General features: G+C 36.2%; 4 protein-coding genes and 1 long non-coding RNA gene across 7 annotated transcripts in view; 1 reads left to right on the top strand and 4 right to left on the bottom strand.

The window, feature by feature from the left end:
- The window catches only part of LOC115066658 (UDP-glucosyltransferase 2), a 17655-nt gene extending 13209 nt beyond the window's left edge, over positions 1-4446 (bottom strand). Inside the window, exon 1 of the mRNA XM_049453983.1 lies at positions 4371-4446. The gene's annotated coding sequence lies outside the window, so the exon portion shown is untranslated. The remainder of the gene's footprint in view (positions 1-4370) is intronic.
- LOC105224660 (UDP-glucosyltransferase 2-like) overlaps positions 1-4458 on the bottom strand; it is a 28414-nt gene extending 23956 nt beyond the window's left edge. Inside the window, exon 1 of one of the 2 annotated variants that reach the window (XM_049453984.1) lies at positions 4318-4458. The gene's annotated coding sequence lies outside the window, so the exon portion shown is untranslated. The remainder of the gene's footprint in view (positions 1-4317) is intronic. The other variant, XM_049453986.1, reaches the window with a different exon arrangement.
- The window catches only part of LOC125777881 (uncharacterized), a 28039-nt gene extending 11194 nt beyond the window's left edge, over positions 1-16845 (top strand). The window contains exon 2 of the long non-coding RNA XR_007422440.1: positions 16085-16845. This is a non-coding gene — a long non-coding RNA (uncharacterized LOC125777881). The remainder of the gene's footprint in view (positions 1-16084) is intronic.
- LOC125777872 (UDP-glucosyltransferase 2-like) overlaps positions 1-18249 on the bottom strand; it is a 31458-nt gene extending 13209 nt beyond the window's left edge. Inside the window, exons 1-6 of one of the 2 annotated variants that reach the window (XR_007422438.1) lie at positions 18219-18249; positions 16572-16843; positions 15528-15745; positions 15283-15435; positions 14576-15214; positions 14136-14509 (exon numbers count right to left, since the gene is read on the bottom strand). Coding sequence is in view for 1 of the 2 variants with exons in the window: in XM_049453981.1 (XP_049309938.1) it covers positions 14233-14509; positions 14576-15214; positions 15283-15435; positions 15528-15745; positions 16572-16843; positions 18219-18234 (1575 nt within the window). In the remaining variant the exon portion in view is untranslated. Of the gene's footprint in view, positions 1-13845; positions 14510-14575; positions 15215-15282; positions 15436-15527; positions 15746-16571; positions 16844-18218 lie in introns of those variants that run through there. The other variant, XM_049453981.1, reaches the window with a different exon arrangement.
- The window catches only part of LOC125777873 (UDP-glucosyltransferase 2-like), an 18708-nt gene extending 459 nt beyond the window's left edge, over positions 1-18249 (bottom strand). Inside the window, exons 1-5 of the mRNA XM_049453982.1 lie at positions 18219-18249; positions 2806-3077; positions 1006-1223; positions 759-911; positions 56-694 (exon numbers count right to left, since the gene is read on the bottom strand). Of these exons, the coding sequence (XP_049309939.1) occupies positions 56-694; positions 759-911; positions 1006-1223; positions 2806-3077; positions 18219-18234 (1298 nt within the window). The 5' untranslated portion in view covers positions 18235-18249. The remainder of the gene's footprint in view (positions 1-55; positions 695-758; positions 912-1005; positions 1224-2805; positions 3078-18218) is intronic.

Genomic DNA, 18249 nt, shown 5'->3' with positions numbered 1-18249 from the left:
TAAAAAATATAGAGAACACTCACACTCCACACTCTCTTGCACTCATTTCACTTACTGTTTCTTCAACACCTCTCTTATTGAACGCAGCACGGAATTCTCGGTGATATCGCCATATTTCAGCACTACACCCATACCGCGATACTTCAACGCCGCCGCATTCACAAACTGATCACCATACATGGGCGTTACCACTACTGGTACACCACAGTAAGCTGCTTCCGAGCTACCCATTAGACCGCCATGCGATAAGAATACCTTCACATTCGGATGACAGAGTATATCACGTTGTGGTAACCACTTTCTAACATACAGATTATCCGGCTTGTTCGCCAGAGTACTGTTCTCCCATTTCCAAATCACCCGTTGTTTGAGTCGCTTCACAGCGCGTACAATAGCCTCACGTTTGGCGGGCGGCAAAGTGTCAGCTCGTATCATAGAGCCCCAACTAATGAAGACAACACCATGTTCGGCATTATCGAGAAACTTTTGCAGTTCGGGATCCATTGGCTTGGCCTTCTGTATGTGTATGCCGCCGAGATCGATTACGGACGGCGGCAACGGTTTGACACCGTTTAAGGAGAAATGCTGATTGACGAATAGCATTGATGTTTCTTTCGCTAACTCGCCTACCGAGGGCATATCGTGTCCGAATTTGTGACGTACCATGACATCGATAGCGGGCGTGTTGAAATTACTGGCAATCAATTGTTTATTATTATAAAAGTACTATTTGAGACCCGTGAATAGTTGTTACTCACTCGTAAAGGAAACGCATCGAGTGATCGGTGAACCAGTTGGCGAGACGAGCGCCGAATGTCATGTCCTCGGATTGGCCCATAAATAATGTTGGCATAACTGATGGTACCATGGGCATGCCCACGCGATCGTAATGCCAAGCCATCATAGCAGAACTATATAGTGTTTTGATGTATAAATTTTCAATTATTACGGGTATAAATGCAATGGGCGCTCTTTTGATTATAAGACAAAAATAACTTCGCTCACCTGCTTAACCCTATGAATGGCGCCTTGAGTTGATGTGCCACCGCTGCCATGCAATCGCTATTGAATTGCTCCATGATGATCACATCGAAATGTTGGCGCTGTCGCAACACCTGCGCCAAAGCATCGGAGCGCAATGTGAGATTGCAGGCGTCCTTCGCCCATTCGTGAAGCAAAAAGAATACCCCGAAGTGATCGTAGAAGTGTTGCGTTTCAAAGAACTAGAACGTAAAGAATCACATTAAAACTAAATTATTGTAAAGATATGTAAGCTAGTTGATTCTATTTATAATTTATTCTTTTTCCCAAGTCACAAAAAAACCGCCAGCTTCGAAATTCACTTTTAATGTGGAAGCAAAAATTTATTTTTCAAAAATTCTCTGAAAGTCTTCATGCAAAACCAAATACCAGTCAAACGAAGTTCAAATGAGAAAGTGATGCGAACATATGGGCAATGGAAGCGATGAAATGTACTCAAAAGTAAACTCGTTTCCTCGCTGCACGGAACCTAACACTCTCCTTCGCTAAATCCACAGGAACCATATTCACAAACAGGTCGAAGGTACTACACACTTGATCTTAATCTTATCCTCATCCCATCGAAAATCTGCACAATGAGGCCCGTATGCTCCTAGTTAAGGAGCGTAATGAACTTCTCTTCACCTGCTTGAAGTGGAACCGCCTACTAGGAGCATGAAGAGCTCCTTCCTCAACCAAGTGAACGAAATAAGACACTACGCCTACCAGACTTCGGACGCAAACAACTTCAGACACGTACTGACCGCCATTCACAGTGGAACTATAAACACCTTCACCGACTCACTTTCAGTGAATGACATACTTGGAGTCAAGCCATCACCCAATTCAAACGACGAGATCGAGAACCGAATGAGAAGAGAGAACCTTGCGCAGCTTCCTTCTGGATACTGTAGCAGGGTAAACTCCTACTTATCTAAAATCGACTCTGATATTAGGTTGTCAAAAAAGTTTTGCGGTATTTTCGCTAGTTGGCGCTGAAAGCGCGTAGTTCTAGTTTTATTCGTCGCATCGGGTCATGCTATATCTTTTTGGAAAGCTCATTTCACGGGCTAACGCGTGTTTGATTGATTGTCGTTTCTTTTAAGTCGTTCGTGAGTTATAGCGTCGCAAGCATGGAGCAAAATAAAGAGAAAATACGGCATGTTTTACAGTACTACTACGATAAAGGCAAAAATGCATCTCAAGCCGCCAATAAAATTTGTGCAGTTTATGGACCCGATACAGTTTCCATTTCCCAACGATGGTTTCAACGTTTTCGTTCTGGTGTAGAGGTGGTCGAAGATGCGCCACGCTCCGGAAGGCCTGTCGTCGAAAATTGCGATAAAATCGCTGAATTGGTCGAAAGAGACCGGCATAGTAGCAGCCGTAGCATCGGTCAAGAGCTGGGCATGAGTCATCAAAAATTCATTTCAATTTCAATAAAAAAAAAATCCAATAAAAATACTGCAAGACTTTGGTACCTTGGGACCACCCTAATACATAACGGCATTAACTTAAAAGAGAATGTTTTTATAGTATTTCCGCAAACAAAGTTCACTGCTTCAACCAACACACTAACTTACAGATTATACACTCGAGTCTAGACATTAAAACATCAGTGACCGAAGTTGCACACAAAAGAGAATGTCAAAATAGTACAAAAATTAACCGCATAAACAAAAATTTTGCACTCTCATCATTAGTAAGCAATTAAAAGCTGTTGCTCGCGCGAAGAAAGACTGATCTTTCTTTAATTATATTTATTAAGTCGAGGCTTTGACTTACCTTCAAGTCCACACTATTCGTCAAAGTTTCATGACGTGTTAATGGCAGATCTCTGTAACGTGCCGGTGGACTTTTATCGGGAAAATGGCTTAACACAGTAACATCATGACCTTTCTCGGCCAAGCCCCTCATAATAGGGTGGAAGAAGTGGAAGTGACTAATGCCTGGGTGTGGAAATAAACCTAGTATTTTGAGTGGGTAACTGGCTTGCACCAGTGTGCAACAAAGGCCAAGCAACAGCAACAAGTGGCCGGTCGTTAGTCCCGCCATCCCTAGAAAAGAAATATAAAAAAAGTGTTATTTAAAAAAATTAAAAAATTCTGACAATATTTCACCCATCTTTCTAAAAAAACACATTTTGTTAAATTTATTAAAAATTTTTTTTAAATGTTTTTTTTTTTCAAAAATTATATATTATTTTTCATTATCAAGTTTTTTTAATACTTAAACTAAGAATTTAATGTTTAACTTAAGAAATTGATTTTTAATTAAATATTTGTTATAGATGTTAGTTCTTTTATTTTAATTGAATATCAGTTCATGGTTGTAAAAAAATCTTACATTTATTTTAATAAACATTTTTTTTATTATTATTTTTAGTTAAGTATTAGATATTTAATCGCTCATGATTATAAAATTAAATTAAATGGTTTAAAAACTAAAAACAAAAATTTGTATATATGTATAAGATAACAATTTTCTAAATATTTTTTTTTTTTAATTCACATATTACAAAATTTTGAGGTCAATATTAAATTTTTTAAATTTATTTTTAATTCTTAAAATTGAAAAATATATGTTCCAAATAACTAAAAACGATTTTTGGATTGCAGAAATGAAAGAGAGCAGAAAGAAGCACAATCGTGCTTTTAAAAACTTTAAATTTATCTAAAATTATTTTTATTATAAGTCAATAAATTCAAATAATTTTTAAAAAATTTTTAAAAATTTATTTGAGAAAAGATATTTAGAGAAAATTACGTTAAGCAACAAATTTACTGGATTACTTGATCTTCTAACGAAAAAAATGAAATGTGCTGACTTTATGCGCAATTTAATAAAAAATAATAATAATTCGTTAGCAAAAATATTATAGCAAACGCATATAAAGCCATTACAAGAGAAAACGACTTTTAATGTTTTTATTTTATTTTATTTTATTAATATTTTTTAATTAATGATATTATTTACATTATTTTTAACACTGATTAATTGATTTATTTTATTGATAATTTTTCATTTCGTTTATATAAAGCACCAACGCTTATAAGCACCAATGATGTAAGGTGATTTATTTGATAACAAGCGATTGGCAAATACTCAAAGTCAAGAGCACGGTGGAAAGTACACACATACATATGTACAACGAGTATGCATTTGTACTTTTGAAGATCAAAGTCTTTTCTAAAACAAACCGCAACTCCTTCGTATACCGGCTTTTGTGGGTGTTTAATTCATTTTCACACGTGTAAAAATTATTTTAATTTCACGCGTAACTAATATTGCACTCACCTCACGCTCTAAAACGTGAATAACACAACCGAATATTTATATTTATTTATCTATGTAGATAAACACTCTTGCCTTCACACCGAACACACGCGTTTATAAAAAATTAGAGGTGAGATGATGTATGAAGAAACAATTAAAATGCAATAACCGAATCGCTTCAGCTTTCTTCGCCGACTGACTGAATCAAGGCAGTGCCGGCTAAGTGACATTAGTAAACACGAATATTCAAATACATATGTACATATGTATGTTAACTACTACTCTATATAAAAAATTTCCTACTAGCTGCGCAAGCAAACACAATATATTTGTCATTGGCACTCGGAAATTCTCACTCATACACCGTGACTTCATACCGGATCACTTGGACCATGGAGTCCAAGAAGAGGAGAGGGCTGGTGAGCTTCTTTACGGATGGGTCAAACCTTGGGGGAATGGTTTACTGTCAGGAGCTCTCTATTAACTCTAGCTTCGGACTTTATGACTATTGCAGTGTCTTCCAGGCCGAAGGTGCAGCCATTAAGTGCAGCCTGATGAGCTGGCAGGAAAAGGCCAACCCTAGAAACCGCTATCGGTCAGAATGGAATGGGCAGGTCCGGTGCTCCTGTTACGAGGCGGTCCCGATAAATAACCGACCTCAACGTGAAGCTAGCGGCAACATCTGAAAAAAAAGTTTCTACTTCAAATTGGTGCATATTATAATAGCTACTCGCCAAAATTTCAGAATTTATCTTGCGAATTATCTGTTGACAGTCGTTTTTTGTGAGTCTATTTCGGTGATTTCCCCCAAACATGTAAAAAATTGAATATCGAGCTGTAATTAAAATTTTTATTTTTGAAAGGCAGATACGCCTTCAGAATAAAAGAATGAGTTGAACTCAGTGTAGGGTGAACTCTGCACAATCGTTTACCACCGTAAGATTTTGGGCAGCCTGAATTTACACACGTGGTCGCAGGAAGCTTGGAAGATGATGAACGTCCTGGGCGTCCAAAACTGTCACCACTACGATAACATCGCTAAGTTTCATCAATTGTACTAGACGACCGCCGACGGATTATAAAGTTAGGGAAATAGCTGAGATTATGAAGATTTCAAAGAAGAACTGTTTTTCACATATTAAACCAAGATTTGGGGTCATGAGAAAGCTGTCCGCGCGTTGGGTGCCGCGTTGCTTAGCTAGACCACAAACGGTGCGCGCATGAACATTTCCAGCGCTCTGTTGCTCAGTTTAGAGGCAATAATACCGAGTTTTGGCGCCGATGATAACTGTAGACGAACTTGGATTCATCATTATACGCCCGAAACAAAAAACCAATCTAAACAGTGATTGAAAAGGGGGAGTAACCAGTCCCCAAAAAAAACCTAAAGCTGTGTAATTCGGCTGGGAAGTGATGGCGAGTGTTTTTTGGGATAGCCGTGGATTATTTTTATCGACTATCTTGAAAAATGAAAAACTATAACAGGATCATACTACGACGCACATCATTATTGGACAAGACTAAAGGAAGAAATTTCGAAAAATCGGCCCCACATTTTGCAAAAAAATAAAGAAAGTCTTGTTCCACCAACGACAACGCACCATCTCACACCTCAACGTCGCCATGGGCGAAAATCCACGAATTGTGCGGTTCGAAACTGCTTGAACCATCCACCTTATTCAACGATCTAGCACCAAGCGACTTTTTTTTGTTTCCTCAACTTAAAACTGCATTCGGCGCCAGATGATTTTTCGTCAAATGACGAGGCAATCTCTTTCGTGAACTCGTATTTTTGCAGACAAAGACGCCAAGTACTATTTGGAAGAGTTGCAGAGATGGGAGCATCGTCTGGGAGAAGTGGTGTGGAGTTGACAAGGAGACTATGTAGAAAAGAAAAAAAAAAAAATTTGAAAAAGTCGCGTGCATTATGGTCGGTTTTTTATCGGACAGCCCTCGTATATAGTATTTTGAAATAAAGCCGTCTTTTTTTTAAATATTTTTCCATATAATAGAAATAATGGATGCATTTTTTCATTTGCTAAGTCGATTTTTCAGGTGAAATTATATTCATTGGTTAGATTTCATTGCTTTAAAAAAATTGTGTTTGTTTACATTTTTTTTCCTTTGTCAGAGTCTAAATTCAGCTGTGATAATGTCACAGATTTCCATGCTGACAAGTATGATGGCGCAAAATCAGAGTCGCACAGAGAGATTTAGTGTGGATCAGTCCATTTTAAAGAAGTGATTTGGAACTTTCATTTTTCTATGGCGAAATCTTGATAAATTTATAAGATTAGTGGGATAAACCACTCAACAGCCGAAATCGTGTGAATAAGTGTCGGTCTGAACATGGTATTAACGAGGCATCTCTCGACTGGCAATTTTGGATTTCTAAAAACCAATTTTGCCAATGGAGACTGCACATTGATACATTTATGAATTTCCATTGATACATGATTCAATTATATGTGACAAGACCCAAAACAGCAATTTGTCAAATGTATTTGGATACAGATCTTAAATCAGCTGTTTTGTGCTATTATTATGATTCAAAAATAAATATTTCAAAAACTTCAATCAATGTAAATACGTGTTGTGAATGATATCTTTATTACAACAAACCGACTACTTTGCAACTTTTTTTGGGCAAAAATGGCCTCGGTTGAATTTTCCAATATTTTCAAATGCTAAACGCTTTCCATGTGATTTTGCCTTTTCTAGACCAAACGATACAGTTTCACCACATGAAAGAAGTGTTTAGAACTGACTCCATTCCGTTAAGTAAAATCAAACTTATCCTCTGAAAAAATGTCTATGTAAGAGCAACAACGAAGCTGAATTGAATACAGAATGCTACCTTTTTGAAACTATTCATTAGATGGCATTAGAGCGGTTGATTTTTTCCCCGCATACGCGATTTTTTCGTTTCTTTGGTGATTCACTACTTCTTGTTTGAAATCGTTTCAATTTATTTTGTGCCGTTTGTAATTATACTCTTGCAACATGTTGTTACAGAGTATAATCGTTTTGTTCACCTAGCGGTTGTACGTTTCAGCTAAAATTAAGCGAGATAGATATAGGGTTATGTATGTATATTAGGGTGTTTTTTAACTATTCATTTTTTTCAATCTCGTCATGAAGTTTCCTTTGAAACATCCCAAAAAAATGCCCCGAAAATTTTACCTCTTAAAATTAAAGGAGACTGGACCAAGGCATGTAAAGATTTTCCATTGAAAATACACAAAAATCGTGATCTTTTATTTTTAAATTTCTATAGCTCAGAGGTTTTTTATGGCCTCGCATTGACGTTAGACGCATATTCTTCAGAATTGTACACTCTACAAAAGTGCCCATTGCAGCAAAGTCGTAACTCACACCGGCGACTCTAAACCTGATTTGTCCAGGAAATTCGTGTTTTTTGTATATATGTATTTCGTAAATGACAAGAGCTACAGAAAAAATGTTCGGGCCAAACTTGTAGAAAATTTTATTTGCCTTTTTAAGAAAGGCTTTATGGAAATTTCATAGATGGTATGTAATAAGAAATCCAACATTCGAAAGACGATTTTTTGACCAAAAATCACATTTTAACCATTAACTACTTCCCGTATTCACCTGATATGGCACCGTGCGGTTTCTTCCTTTTCGGAAAAATGTATTTGCCCATGAAAGGAAAGCGTTATGCAGACGTAGAGGCCATTCAAAAGGCTTGCACCGGCATACTGGTGGCCAACGAGCTAAAACACTCGTTCGACATGCTTTTGGACCTTGCAAAACTGTATTGAAGCAGAAGGAGACTATTTTGAATAAAATAAATTGATTTTGTCGAAAAAACCATTTGTTCTGTTTTTTTTTTAAGTCCTGTTTACTTTGGAACACACCTTGTATAACATAATTTTAAATTCCACTTGATTGTTTTACTTTACTGTGGTCAAATCAAAAGATAATTTACATAACGGGATACCATTTTCCACTAGTAATTCCTTTAAAGTATGCCACCTTATGATCAAAAATTGTTCCAAATCTAACCAAAACTCCCTTAGGTATCGAATATGTGCACCCCAGGGCCTATAGTTGACCTTTTACAGAAAATATCAGTCAATGTGTGAGATATATGTATAATTGAAATTAAGAGAGAATTATTTCCTGATAGTAGTATGTCTACCTAATATGCAGATTTTCGAACTTCCAGGTGATTTTTTACCGCATGTATAGGACAATATATGAGTTATCTTAATAAAAATGAGAGTGAGTGTTTTCTAATATGCCTCCTTATCAATTACTCTAAACCCCATATAACTAACCTTATGTACCTGAATGTATTAAAGTATTACCCCAGCTTCAGTCCTTGCAAGTTCCCTACATGTTTTAATTTACTTTGTGCTGTTTGTAAACCGGTAATTTTATATTAAATTTAATATTTTTATTATTAAATAATCAACATGATTGCATAGAGAGTTGTCTTATAAGTCATCGTTCAAATCCATTTCAAATATGGAATTTTTTTTTCTATTTTCGCTTCTGTCTATTGACTTAGTATTGGGCATGCCATCAGTTTTTTATATTATATTATATTAACTTCTTTGTTAGTTTTATTTCTAAAGAAAACGATCAACTAAATTATACAGTGCACTAGTCTACAAAATATTTTCGTTTGAAATTCGGTCAAGTAAAATCGCAAAATATTTTGATGCACTTAAAATTTATATAATAAAATTCTATTTTGAATTTCGGATTCTTCAAAGAGCAGAATACTGAATACTCGTTTATAAACGTAAAATGCATAATGATATCACAAATGCTTTGTTTTAAATCTGGCAAATTTCATTATAAAAAGGCTCTTTCTTGTTTATATTTACATAGTTCAACGCCAAGCGCCATTGCACATTGGATCATTTAGTCTCAAAAACCGGACAAAATTATTTGAAGCGATTTTATGAATGAAAATGAATAAAAATGCATGATTAAATAATATAATATATTAAAATAAAACGAGTAAGAAAGGGCTAATTTCGGGTGCAACCGAACATTTTATATTGAATATATTTGAGTAGGAGTAGTATGGACCAGATTTTATCTATTTTTGCTCATCCTCTATACTACTAACATGCCACATACTGAAAAAGTGTTCCCTTGGTTGCATTAAGGCACCTTATGTACAATCACCAATCATATGGAGCGAAAACAAGTAAATGTTCCAAAATCTTGGTAATCGTTAATAAAACATGTTCTGCGATTTTCATTGAGTTGGCCCAAATATTGGCGGATATATCCACCTATAAGTTTGAAAATTTGTATATTATGTGTATTGGCGCTCAGGTAAATATTAACCCGATTCAACCCAATTTCGATATGCAGAAATACCATTGTCGGGAAAGGATTCTTTCTATTGCATATCTCACACAATGACCGATATTTTCGACTAAAAGTCAACTATAGGTACATGGGTCCACACATTCGGTACCTATGGGCTTGAACATTTTTGGTTGGATTTGGACAATTTTTTTTATCAAAAGGTGGCATACTTTAAACGAATTATTATCGCAAAGTTTTATCCCGTTTTATCAATTACTTCTTACTTGTGTCCGATGTCGCCCTCATTTTTCACACTGTGACATAGAAATATTAAAAATAGCATAATATTCATATTAAATTTAGTCGAAATCGGTCCATCGTTTCCGAGATATGGGATTTTCACAATCAAAAAATGGGCGGTGCCACTCTCATTGTCTAATTTTCACACAGCTCCGATAGAGCCCCCTTATACCATATTTTATATACCACCCGTCTGAGACTAATTTACTGGATTTCAGTATTTAAAGGGTGATTTTTTAAGAGCTTGATAACTTTTTAAAAAAAAAATCGCATAAAATTTGCAAAATCTCTCATCGGTTTTCTTTATTTAAAACGTTAGATTGGTTCATGACATTTATACTTTTTGAAGATAATTTCATTTAAATGTTGACCGCGGCCTGCGTCTTAGGTGGTCCATTCGGAAAGTCCAATTTTGGGCACTTTTTCGAGCATTTCGGCCGGAATAGCCGAATTTCTTCGGAAATGTTGTCTTCCAAAGCTGGAATTGTTGCTGGCTTATTTCTGTAGACTTTAGACTTGACGTAGCCCCCACAAAAAATAGTCTAAAGGCGTTAAATCGTCATGATCTGGTGGCCAACTTACGGGTCCCATTTCTTGAGATGAATTGTTGTCCGAAGTTTTTCCCTCAAATGGCAATAGAATCGCGAGCTGTGTGGCATGTAGCGCCATCTTGTTGAAACCACATGTCAACCAAGTTCAGTTCTTCCATTTTTGGCAACAAAAGTTTGGGGGGGTTAGCATCGAACGATAGCGATCGCCATTCACCGTAACGTTGCGTCCAACAGCATCTTTGAAAAAATACGGTCCAATGATTCCACCAGCGTACAAACCACACCAAACAGTGCATTTTTCGGGATGCATGGGCAGTTCTTGAACGACTTCTGGTTGCTCTTCACCCCAAATGCGGCATATTTTGCTTATTTACGTAGCCATGTCAACCAGAAATAGCCTCATCGCTGAACAAAATTTGTCGATAAACACATTTCGAACCGAACACTGATTTTTGGTAATAAATTCAATGATTTGCAAGCGTTGCTCCCGGTTAGTAAGGTCTATTCCTAGATGAAATGTTCAAAGCATACTGAGCATCTTTCTCTTTGACACCATGTCTGAAATCCCACGTGATCTGTCAAATACTAATGCATGAAAATCCTAACCTCAAAAAAATCACCCGTTATAATAATTCAAAAAAAAGAAACAGTACTCTCTTATGCAAGTGACCAACAACCTAATTCAACGAGCTCTTTTAAAGGGGGAAAGATAGGGAAAATGTTTAAGCTTAATTGTCAGAGTAGAACACCTTGTTGTTTAGTATCGCTGGAGTTTGTAATTCTCACTTTTGTCCGGTTTTTTATGGAAAATGCTTTGTGCGTTGTGGAGTTTCGTATATCATTTAGAGGCAAAAAATGACCGATTAAACCCAATTGTTATATCATCAAAGTGAAGAAATATTGTTGACTGATTTGAAAGTAAACATTTGTGCTAATAAACCTTTTAATATGAAAATAATAATAATATTGCAATTTATAGAGCTACGGAGGTTGATTTCATTAGGTTCCTTCATAATGCCTAAACTATGTTCTTCACTTTTATGCACACAAGGTGTAAGGGTAATTAAATGAAGCGCTTAATTCATAAAAATAATTCCTTAAAAATTACTATTAATCTTTCTTAGCCAAAATATAAGAAAACTGATTTAACTGTGTTTCTTCCGTATCATTTACAATTGCGATCGTGCCTCAGTTGCGTGAGCGCATTTTGCGTAACTTTGCATGCAATTTTATAGGAGACAAGACAATTTGTACTTACTATAGATACCGCTTTGCTCCATAACAATAAAATGCTTGTAATGTTGTCGTCATTACCTTGACTGACTGACGTGGAGATTGACAGTTCAGTGAAAAATGAAACGATAGAATTGAGGGTACGAGGTATGACAATTAAGTAATGAGACTGATTCCATAAAAACCGTATATTTGAAAATTATTCTACAACTCTGCCATCCCCTTCAAAGTAGTCCCCTTGGGCAGCTATACAGCGATTCCAGCGCGTTTTCCATGCTTCGTAACATTTCTGGAGCGCTTCGACTGGGATGTCCGCGAGTACCCTCGTCACGGCCGCCTGGATGTCCGTAATCGACTCAAAATGGGTTCCTTTGACCACCGATTTTGTTTTAGGAAACAAAAAAAGTCACAGGGTGACATGTCGGGCGAATAAGGCGGCTGTTGCAACACGACGATTCCTTTAGAGGCCAAATACTAGGACACGCTGAGGGCGGTGTGGCACGGCGCGTTGTCGTGATGAAGGATCCAGTTACGAGCGATGTCTGGGCGCACCCTGTTGACTCGTTTTCGCAATCTTTCGAGTACTTGGCAATAGTAGACTTGATTCACAGTTTTCCCCGGTGGAACGAATTCTTTGTGGACGATTCCACGGCTATCAAAAAAGGCAATAATCATCGTTTTCACCTTCGACTTGCTCATGCGAGCTTTTTTCGGGCGGGGGGCGCGCGGAGACAACCATTGTGAGCTTTGGCGTTTGGTTTCCGGTCCGGGAGCACTATCACCATACACTCTTACAATTTTAGCGTACGTTTCCGAAGCTGTTTCGCCCAATCTGGCGCAAAATTTTATCGCGACGCGTTGCTCTTGATTTCGTTTTTCCATTTTCGTGACGAGCACTACAAACACACGTCTACTCAACTTGACGCAGCAGGCGAACTAAACAAGCTGGAGAGGGGAGGGATGCCGAAAAAAATAAAAAGGGAATTTCAAGGTCACAGGTTTATCATAAGCGCGGCAATAAAATCAGTCTCATTACTTAATTGTCAAACCTCGTAAGTCTAAGTCGAATGTGATCGTGTAGATGGCATGTTAATTGCTATCAAAGTTCGTATTTTCGAGTATACTTTCTAAAAGCTAAAATGACAGAATTGAATAATTTTAATAGGCAGAAAGACGGATATGACTTTCGACAAGAATGTTCTCAATTTGAGTTCTGGAACACTCCCCAAGCAATGAAAATTATATCTATAAAAGAAAATTTCATCATGTCTTACAAAAACTTTCTGTAATTGTACTACTATGAGCAAGAAATAGTTAAACTTTTATTTTTTTGCATATGCATATATACAAGGTACGTTCCAAAGTAAACAGAACTTTTTGAATCTAGCGTCCCCTGGTGGCGCCATCTATATGTCGACTGGTGCGTTGGAATCTGCTATCTTTATCGACTGTGCAGTGAGAATTTTATGACATTTCATCGATTGGAAGTAAAGTTATTGCGTTCTAAGTGTCAGTATGTTTGTGTTATTGGTGCGAAAATGGGCTTCGAACAAAGAGCCAACATTAAATTATGTTTTAAAATTGGTAAAACTTTTACCGAAACGTTTCAAATGATGAAACAAGTTTATGACGATGATCACAAAATCACATTTGAACCTTTAACCATTCTTCGTATTCGACTGATATGGCACCGTTTCGACTGGTAACTGGCGAATGGCATGCGTGATGTTTTGCTCCAAGGCCTGAACTGAAACGCAATTTTCCGCGTAAACTTTAGACTTAACATATTCCCACAAGAAAAAGTTACACAATCTTGGTGACCAATCGACCGGCCTAATATGTGAAATTATTTGCTCACCGAAGTGTTCTTTCCATAAATCCATTGATTGATGCGATGTGTGGGAAGCGGCGCCGTCTTGTTGAAACCAAATGTCGCCGAGTTGACGAGCTACAATTTCAGACATGGCAGCGATAACTGTTGCCATTGACCATTACATTTTCAATCATCAATTGTGAAGAAATATGAATCGATGATTTCTCCGACCCACAAACCATACCGTTTCTTTTTCTGAATGAAATAGCAGATCTTGAATCAAAATTCGGTTCGACAACGTCGGATTTTCTTGGAATTTTTCAAGAGCCTTTAGAGCGACACGATGTTGATTGGGCAGTACGAAACTGACTGACTTTATTTAAAAATGACGACATTTTTTGAAAACTGGGGTGCTTTTTAAAGTGCTTCAATAGATTTCCTCATCAATAAAAAATTGTTTGCAAGTTTTTTTGTGAACAATTTTCATTTATTTTTTTTTTTTTAACTATTTTAAAGAAAATGTAGTTCATGTTGTCTTCGTTTCTCCCTTTTGGCTACAACGCTTAGGCATTTCTACATTTCTTCCACGCTCCTTATGAGCAAAATTACGCTAATTATGGTAACTACATTGCAATTTGTTAACTAACATATCTAAGAGAGCAAATAAAGTGCTTAAATTTAAAAATATTGACAAAATTTTAATTTAACTAACTCTCTCTCAATCTAAAATCCTCACCTCCTTGTTCAATTAGACTTTTGTTTAGCGGCCTTTGGACGCCGCGAACACCATCTACTGCATATAAAGCTCCAACTCACAACCGATATGGATATAATGGCAGCAATGAATAGATAAATATCCAAAGAGTAGTAAACGAAGCGCGACACTTGCACGGCGTGAGCTTTAAGAAGCGGCGCACCCTCGGTTTTAGCGACATATTCCACCCACCAAATGGCGGTCTCGAGTGCGCTCTGCGGACGATGTCTGTAGGAGAATGAGACCGCTTTGGCGTTATCCATATATCTGCAAGAAGTAAAAAAATGTAGAGAACACTCACACTCCACACTCTCTTGCACTCATTTCACTTACTGTTTCTTCAACACCTCTCTTATTGAACGCAGCACGGAATTCTCGGTGATATCGCCATATTTCAGCACCACACCCATACCGCGATACTTTAACGCCGCCGCATTCACAAACTGATCACCATACATGGGCGTGACCACTACTGGTACACCACAGTAAGCCGCCTCCGAACTACCCATTAGACCGCCATGCGATAGGAACACCTTCACATTCGGATGACAGAGTATATCACGTTGTGGCAACCACTTGCTAACATACAGATTATCCGGCTTGTTCGCCAGAGTGCTGTTCTCCCATTTCCAAATCACCCGTTGTTTGAGTCGCTTCACAGCGCGTACAATAGCCTCACGTTTGGCGGGCGGCAAAGTGTCGGCTCGTATCATAGAACCCCAACTAATGAAGACCACACCATGTTCGGCATTATCGAGAAACTTTTGCAGTTCGGGATCCAGTGGCTTGGCCTTCTGTATGTGTATGCCGCCGAGATCGATAACGGACGGTGGCAGCGGTTTGACACCGCTCAAGGAGAAATGCTGATTGACGAATAGCATTGATGTTTCTTTCGCCAATTCGCCTACCGAGGGCATATCGTGTCCGAATTTGTGGCGTACCATGGCATCGGTGGTGGGCGTGGTGTAAAAACTGGAAATAAATTATAGATTTATTATTACAAAAGTGCTGTTTTAGCCTCGTGAATAGTTGTTACTCACTCGTAAAGGAAACGCATCGTGTGATCGGTGAACCAGTTGGCGAGACGAGCGCCGAATGTCATGTCCTCGGATTGTCCCATAAATAATGTGGGCATAACTGACGGTACCATGGGCATGCCTACGCGATCGTAATGCCAAGCCATCATAGCACAACTATATAGTTTTTTGATGTATAAATTTTCAATTATTATAAATGCAATGAGCGCTCTTTTGATTATACTTAAGACAAAAATAACTTCACTCACCTGCTTAACCCTATGAATGGCGCCTTGAGTTGATGTGCCACCGCTGTCATGCAATCGCTATTGAATTGCTCCATGATGATCACATCGAAATGTTGGCGCTGTCGCAACACCTGCGCCAAAGCATCGGAGCGCAATGTGAGATTGCAGGCGTCCTTCCCCCATTCGTGGAGCATATAGAATTCCACGAAGTGCTGGTAGAAGTGTTGCGTTTCAAAGAACTAGAACGTAAAGAATCACTTTAAAACTAAATGATTGTAAAGATATGTAAGCTATGAATTAGTTAGTTCTATTTATAATTTATTCTTTTTTCCAAGTCACAAAAAACCCCAAACTTCGAAATTCACTTTTAATGTGGAAGCAAAAATTTATTTTTCAAAAATTCTCCGAAAGTCTTCACGTAAAAGCAAATACGAGTCAAACAAAACCAACAAAACGAAAGCTTCTCTCTGATAATAGTTACGAAAATGTTACATTTCATAAAGATTAAAGAGCACTGTTACTAGTCATTCGTTGATTCTAGTTCGCTGTACCTTCATTTTTTGGAAATACTGTTTCAGTGTAAGCTTACAATTATTGTAGTGTGAACGATATATTTCACCGTTCGAATGACAAATTGAATCGAATGTAATGATTTTCTAAACTTTTCTCCGAACTTTTATTTTAAATCCGATTTGTTCCGATTTCGAGCTTTTCCGATTTGTTGCTTTCTATTTCGAAAACTGTAAAAAGATATACACATACCTTGGGACCACCCTAACACATAATGGTATTAACCTAAAAGACAATGTTTTTGTAGTATTTCCGCAAACAAAGTTCACTGCTTCAACCAACACACTCACTTACAGATTATACATTCAAGTCTAGACATTAAAACATCAGTGCCGAAGCTGCACACAAAAGAGAATGTCAAAATAGTATTTACAACAATTAACCGCATAAACAAAAATTTTGCACTCTCATCATTAGTAAGCAATTAAAAGCTGTTACTCACGCGAAGAAAGACTGATCTTTCTTTCATTCAATTAAGCCGAGGCTCTGACTTACCTTCAAGTCCACACTATTCGTCAAAGTTTCATGACGTGTTAACGGCAGATCTCTGTAACGTGCCGGTGGACTTTTATCGGGAAAATGGCTTAACACAGTAACATCATGACCTTTCTCGGCCAAGCCCCTCATAATGGGGTGGAAGAAGTGGAAGTGACTAATGCCTGGGTGTGGAAATAAACCTAGTATTTTGAGTGGGTAACTGGCTTGCACCAGTGTGCAACAAAGGCCAAGCAACAGCAACAAGTGGCCGGTCGTTAGTCCCGCCATCCCTAGAAAAGAAATATAAAAAGTGTGTTTGTGACTTAATGGAAGGAGAAAGCATATTATATAAGTTATAAATAGAAATAATGAAATATAAAAATTGAAAGGTTAAATTTGTCTAACGCGACCGTTCCCGTTGCAAAATAAAAGAATCGCGTTTAAATTATTTACACTAAAAAAAAGATATTACTTGGAAAATCGCGCAATACTATATACTAAATTTATAAAACGATTGAGCGAACAAATTTCTATAATTTTGTTTAAATATCATTTACTTATCTTCCTTGATCGTAAAAGTAAAAAAAGAAACCGAAACGAAAAAACGTTTGAAATAATGTTTTTAATAACAATTTCGAAGTAAACAATTTTTATATTAATTAACCCACTTTTCTAAAAACTAAATTCAATTAATACTCATTTTTCTTTAATTTTTAATATTTTGTGTTTTATTGTTAATTTAATTTAAAAGAAACCACTGAAAAAGTTATTTAAATCATAAATAATATTTTTAATACAAATTTCAAAATAAAAAATTCTGACAATATTTAAGCCATCTTTCTAAAAAACACATTTTGGTAAATTTATTAATAATTTTTTTTAACTTTTTTGTTTCAAAAATTATATTTTTTTCATTATTAAGTTTTTTTAGTACTTAAACTAAGAATTTAATGTTTAACTTAAGACATTGATTTTTAATTAAATAATTGTTATAGATGTTATTTCTTTTATTTTAATTGAATATCAGTTCATGGTTATGAATTTTTTTTTATTTATTTTTTAAATACGTTTTTAAATACATATTATTTATTTTCCAATTTTTTTATGTTTAAACTTAAAAAAAGGACTTAGGAACTTTGTTTTCATTAAATATTAATTATGAATATTATTTATTAAATTTTTAATTGAATATAAATATCACTTTTTGTTAAATATATTATTCAGTAAATTTTTTTAATACTGTTTTTCTTTTTTAATTTTAAAAATTATAATGTTTTTTAATTATTATGTTTTTTTTAATGTTTTTTATTAAATATTTGTTATAGATATTAATTATTTTATTTTACTTGAATATCAGTTCATAGTTGTAAAAAAGTCGTACATTTATTTAATACACTATTTTTTATTTTTTTATTATTTTTAGTTAAATATTAGTTATTTAGTATTTACATTATTGTTAATATAGATTAATTGATTTATTTTGTTGATAGTTTTTCATTTCGATTATATAAAGCACCAACGCCTGTAAGCACCAATGATGTAATATAATTTATTTGATAACAAGCGATTGGCAAATACTCAAAGTCAAGAGCACAGTAGAAAGTACACTCATACAATGTGTATACATTTGTACTTTTGAAGATCAAAGTCTTTCCTTAAACCAACCGCAACTTCTTCGCATACCGGCTTTTGTGGG

Source organism: Bactrocera dorsalis, chromosome 3 (assembly GCF_023373825.1).
Source record: "Bactrocera dorsalis isolate Fly_Bdor chromosome 3, ASM2337382v1, whole genome shotgun sequence".
In the NCBI taxonomy this organism is placed as follows: Eukaryota; Metazoa; Arthropoda; class Insecta; order Diptera; family Tephritidae; genus Bactrocera; species Bactrocera dorsalis.
Note: the sequence above shows the minus strand (reverse complement) of the source record. Positions and strands in the feature narration are given on the sequence as shown.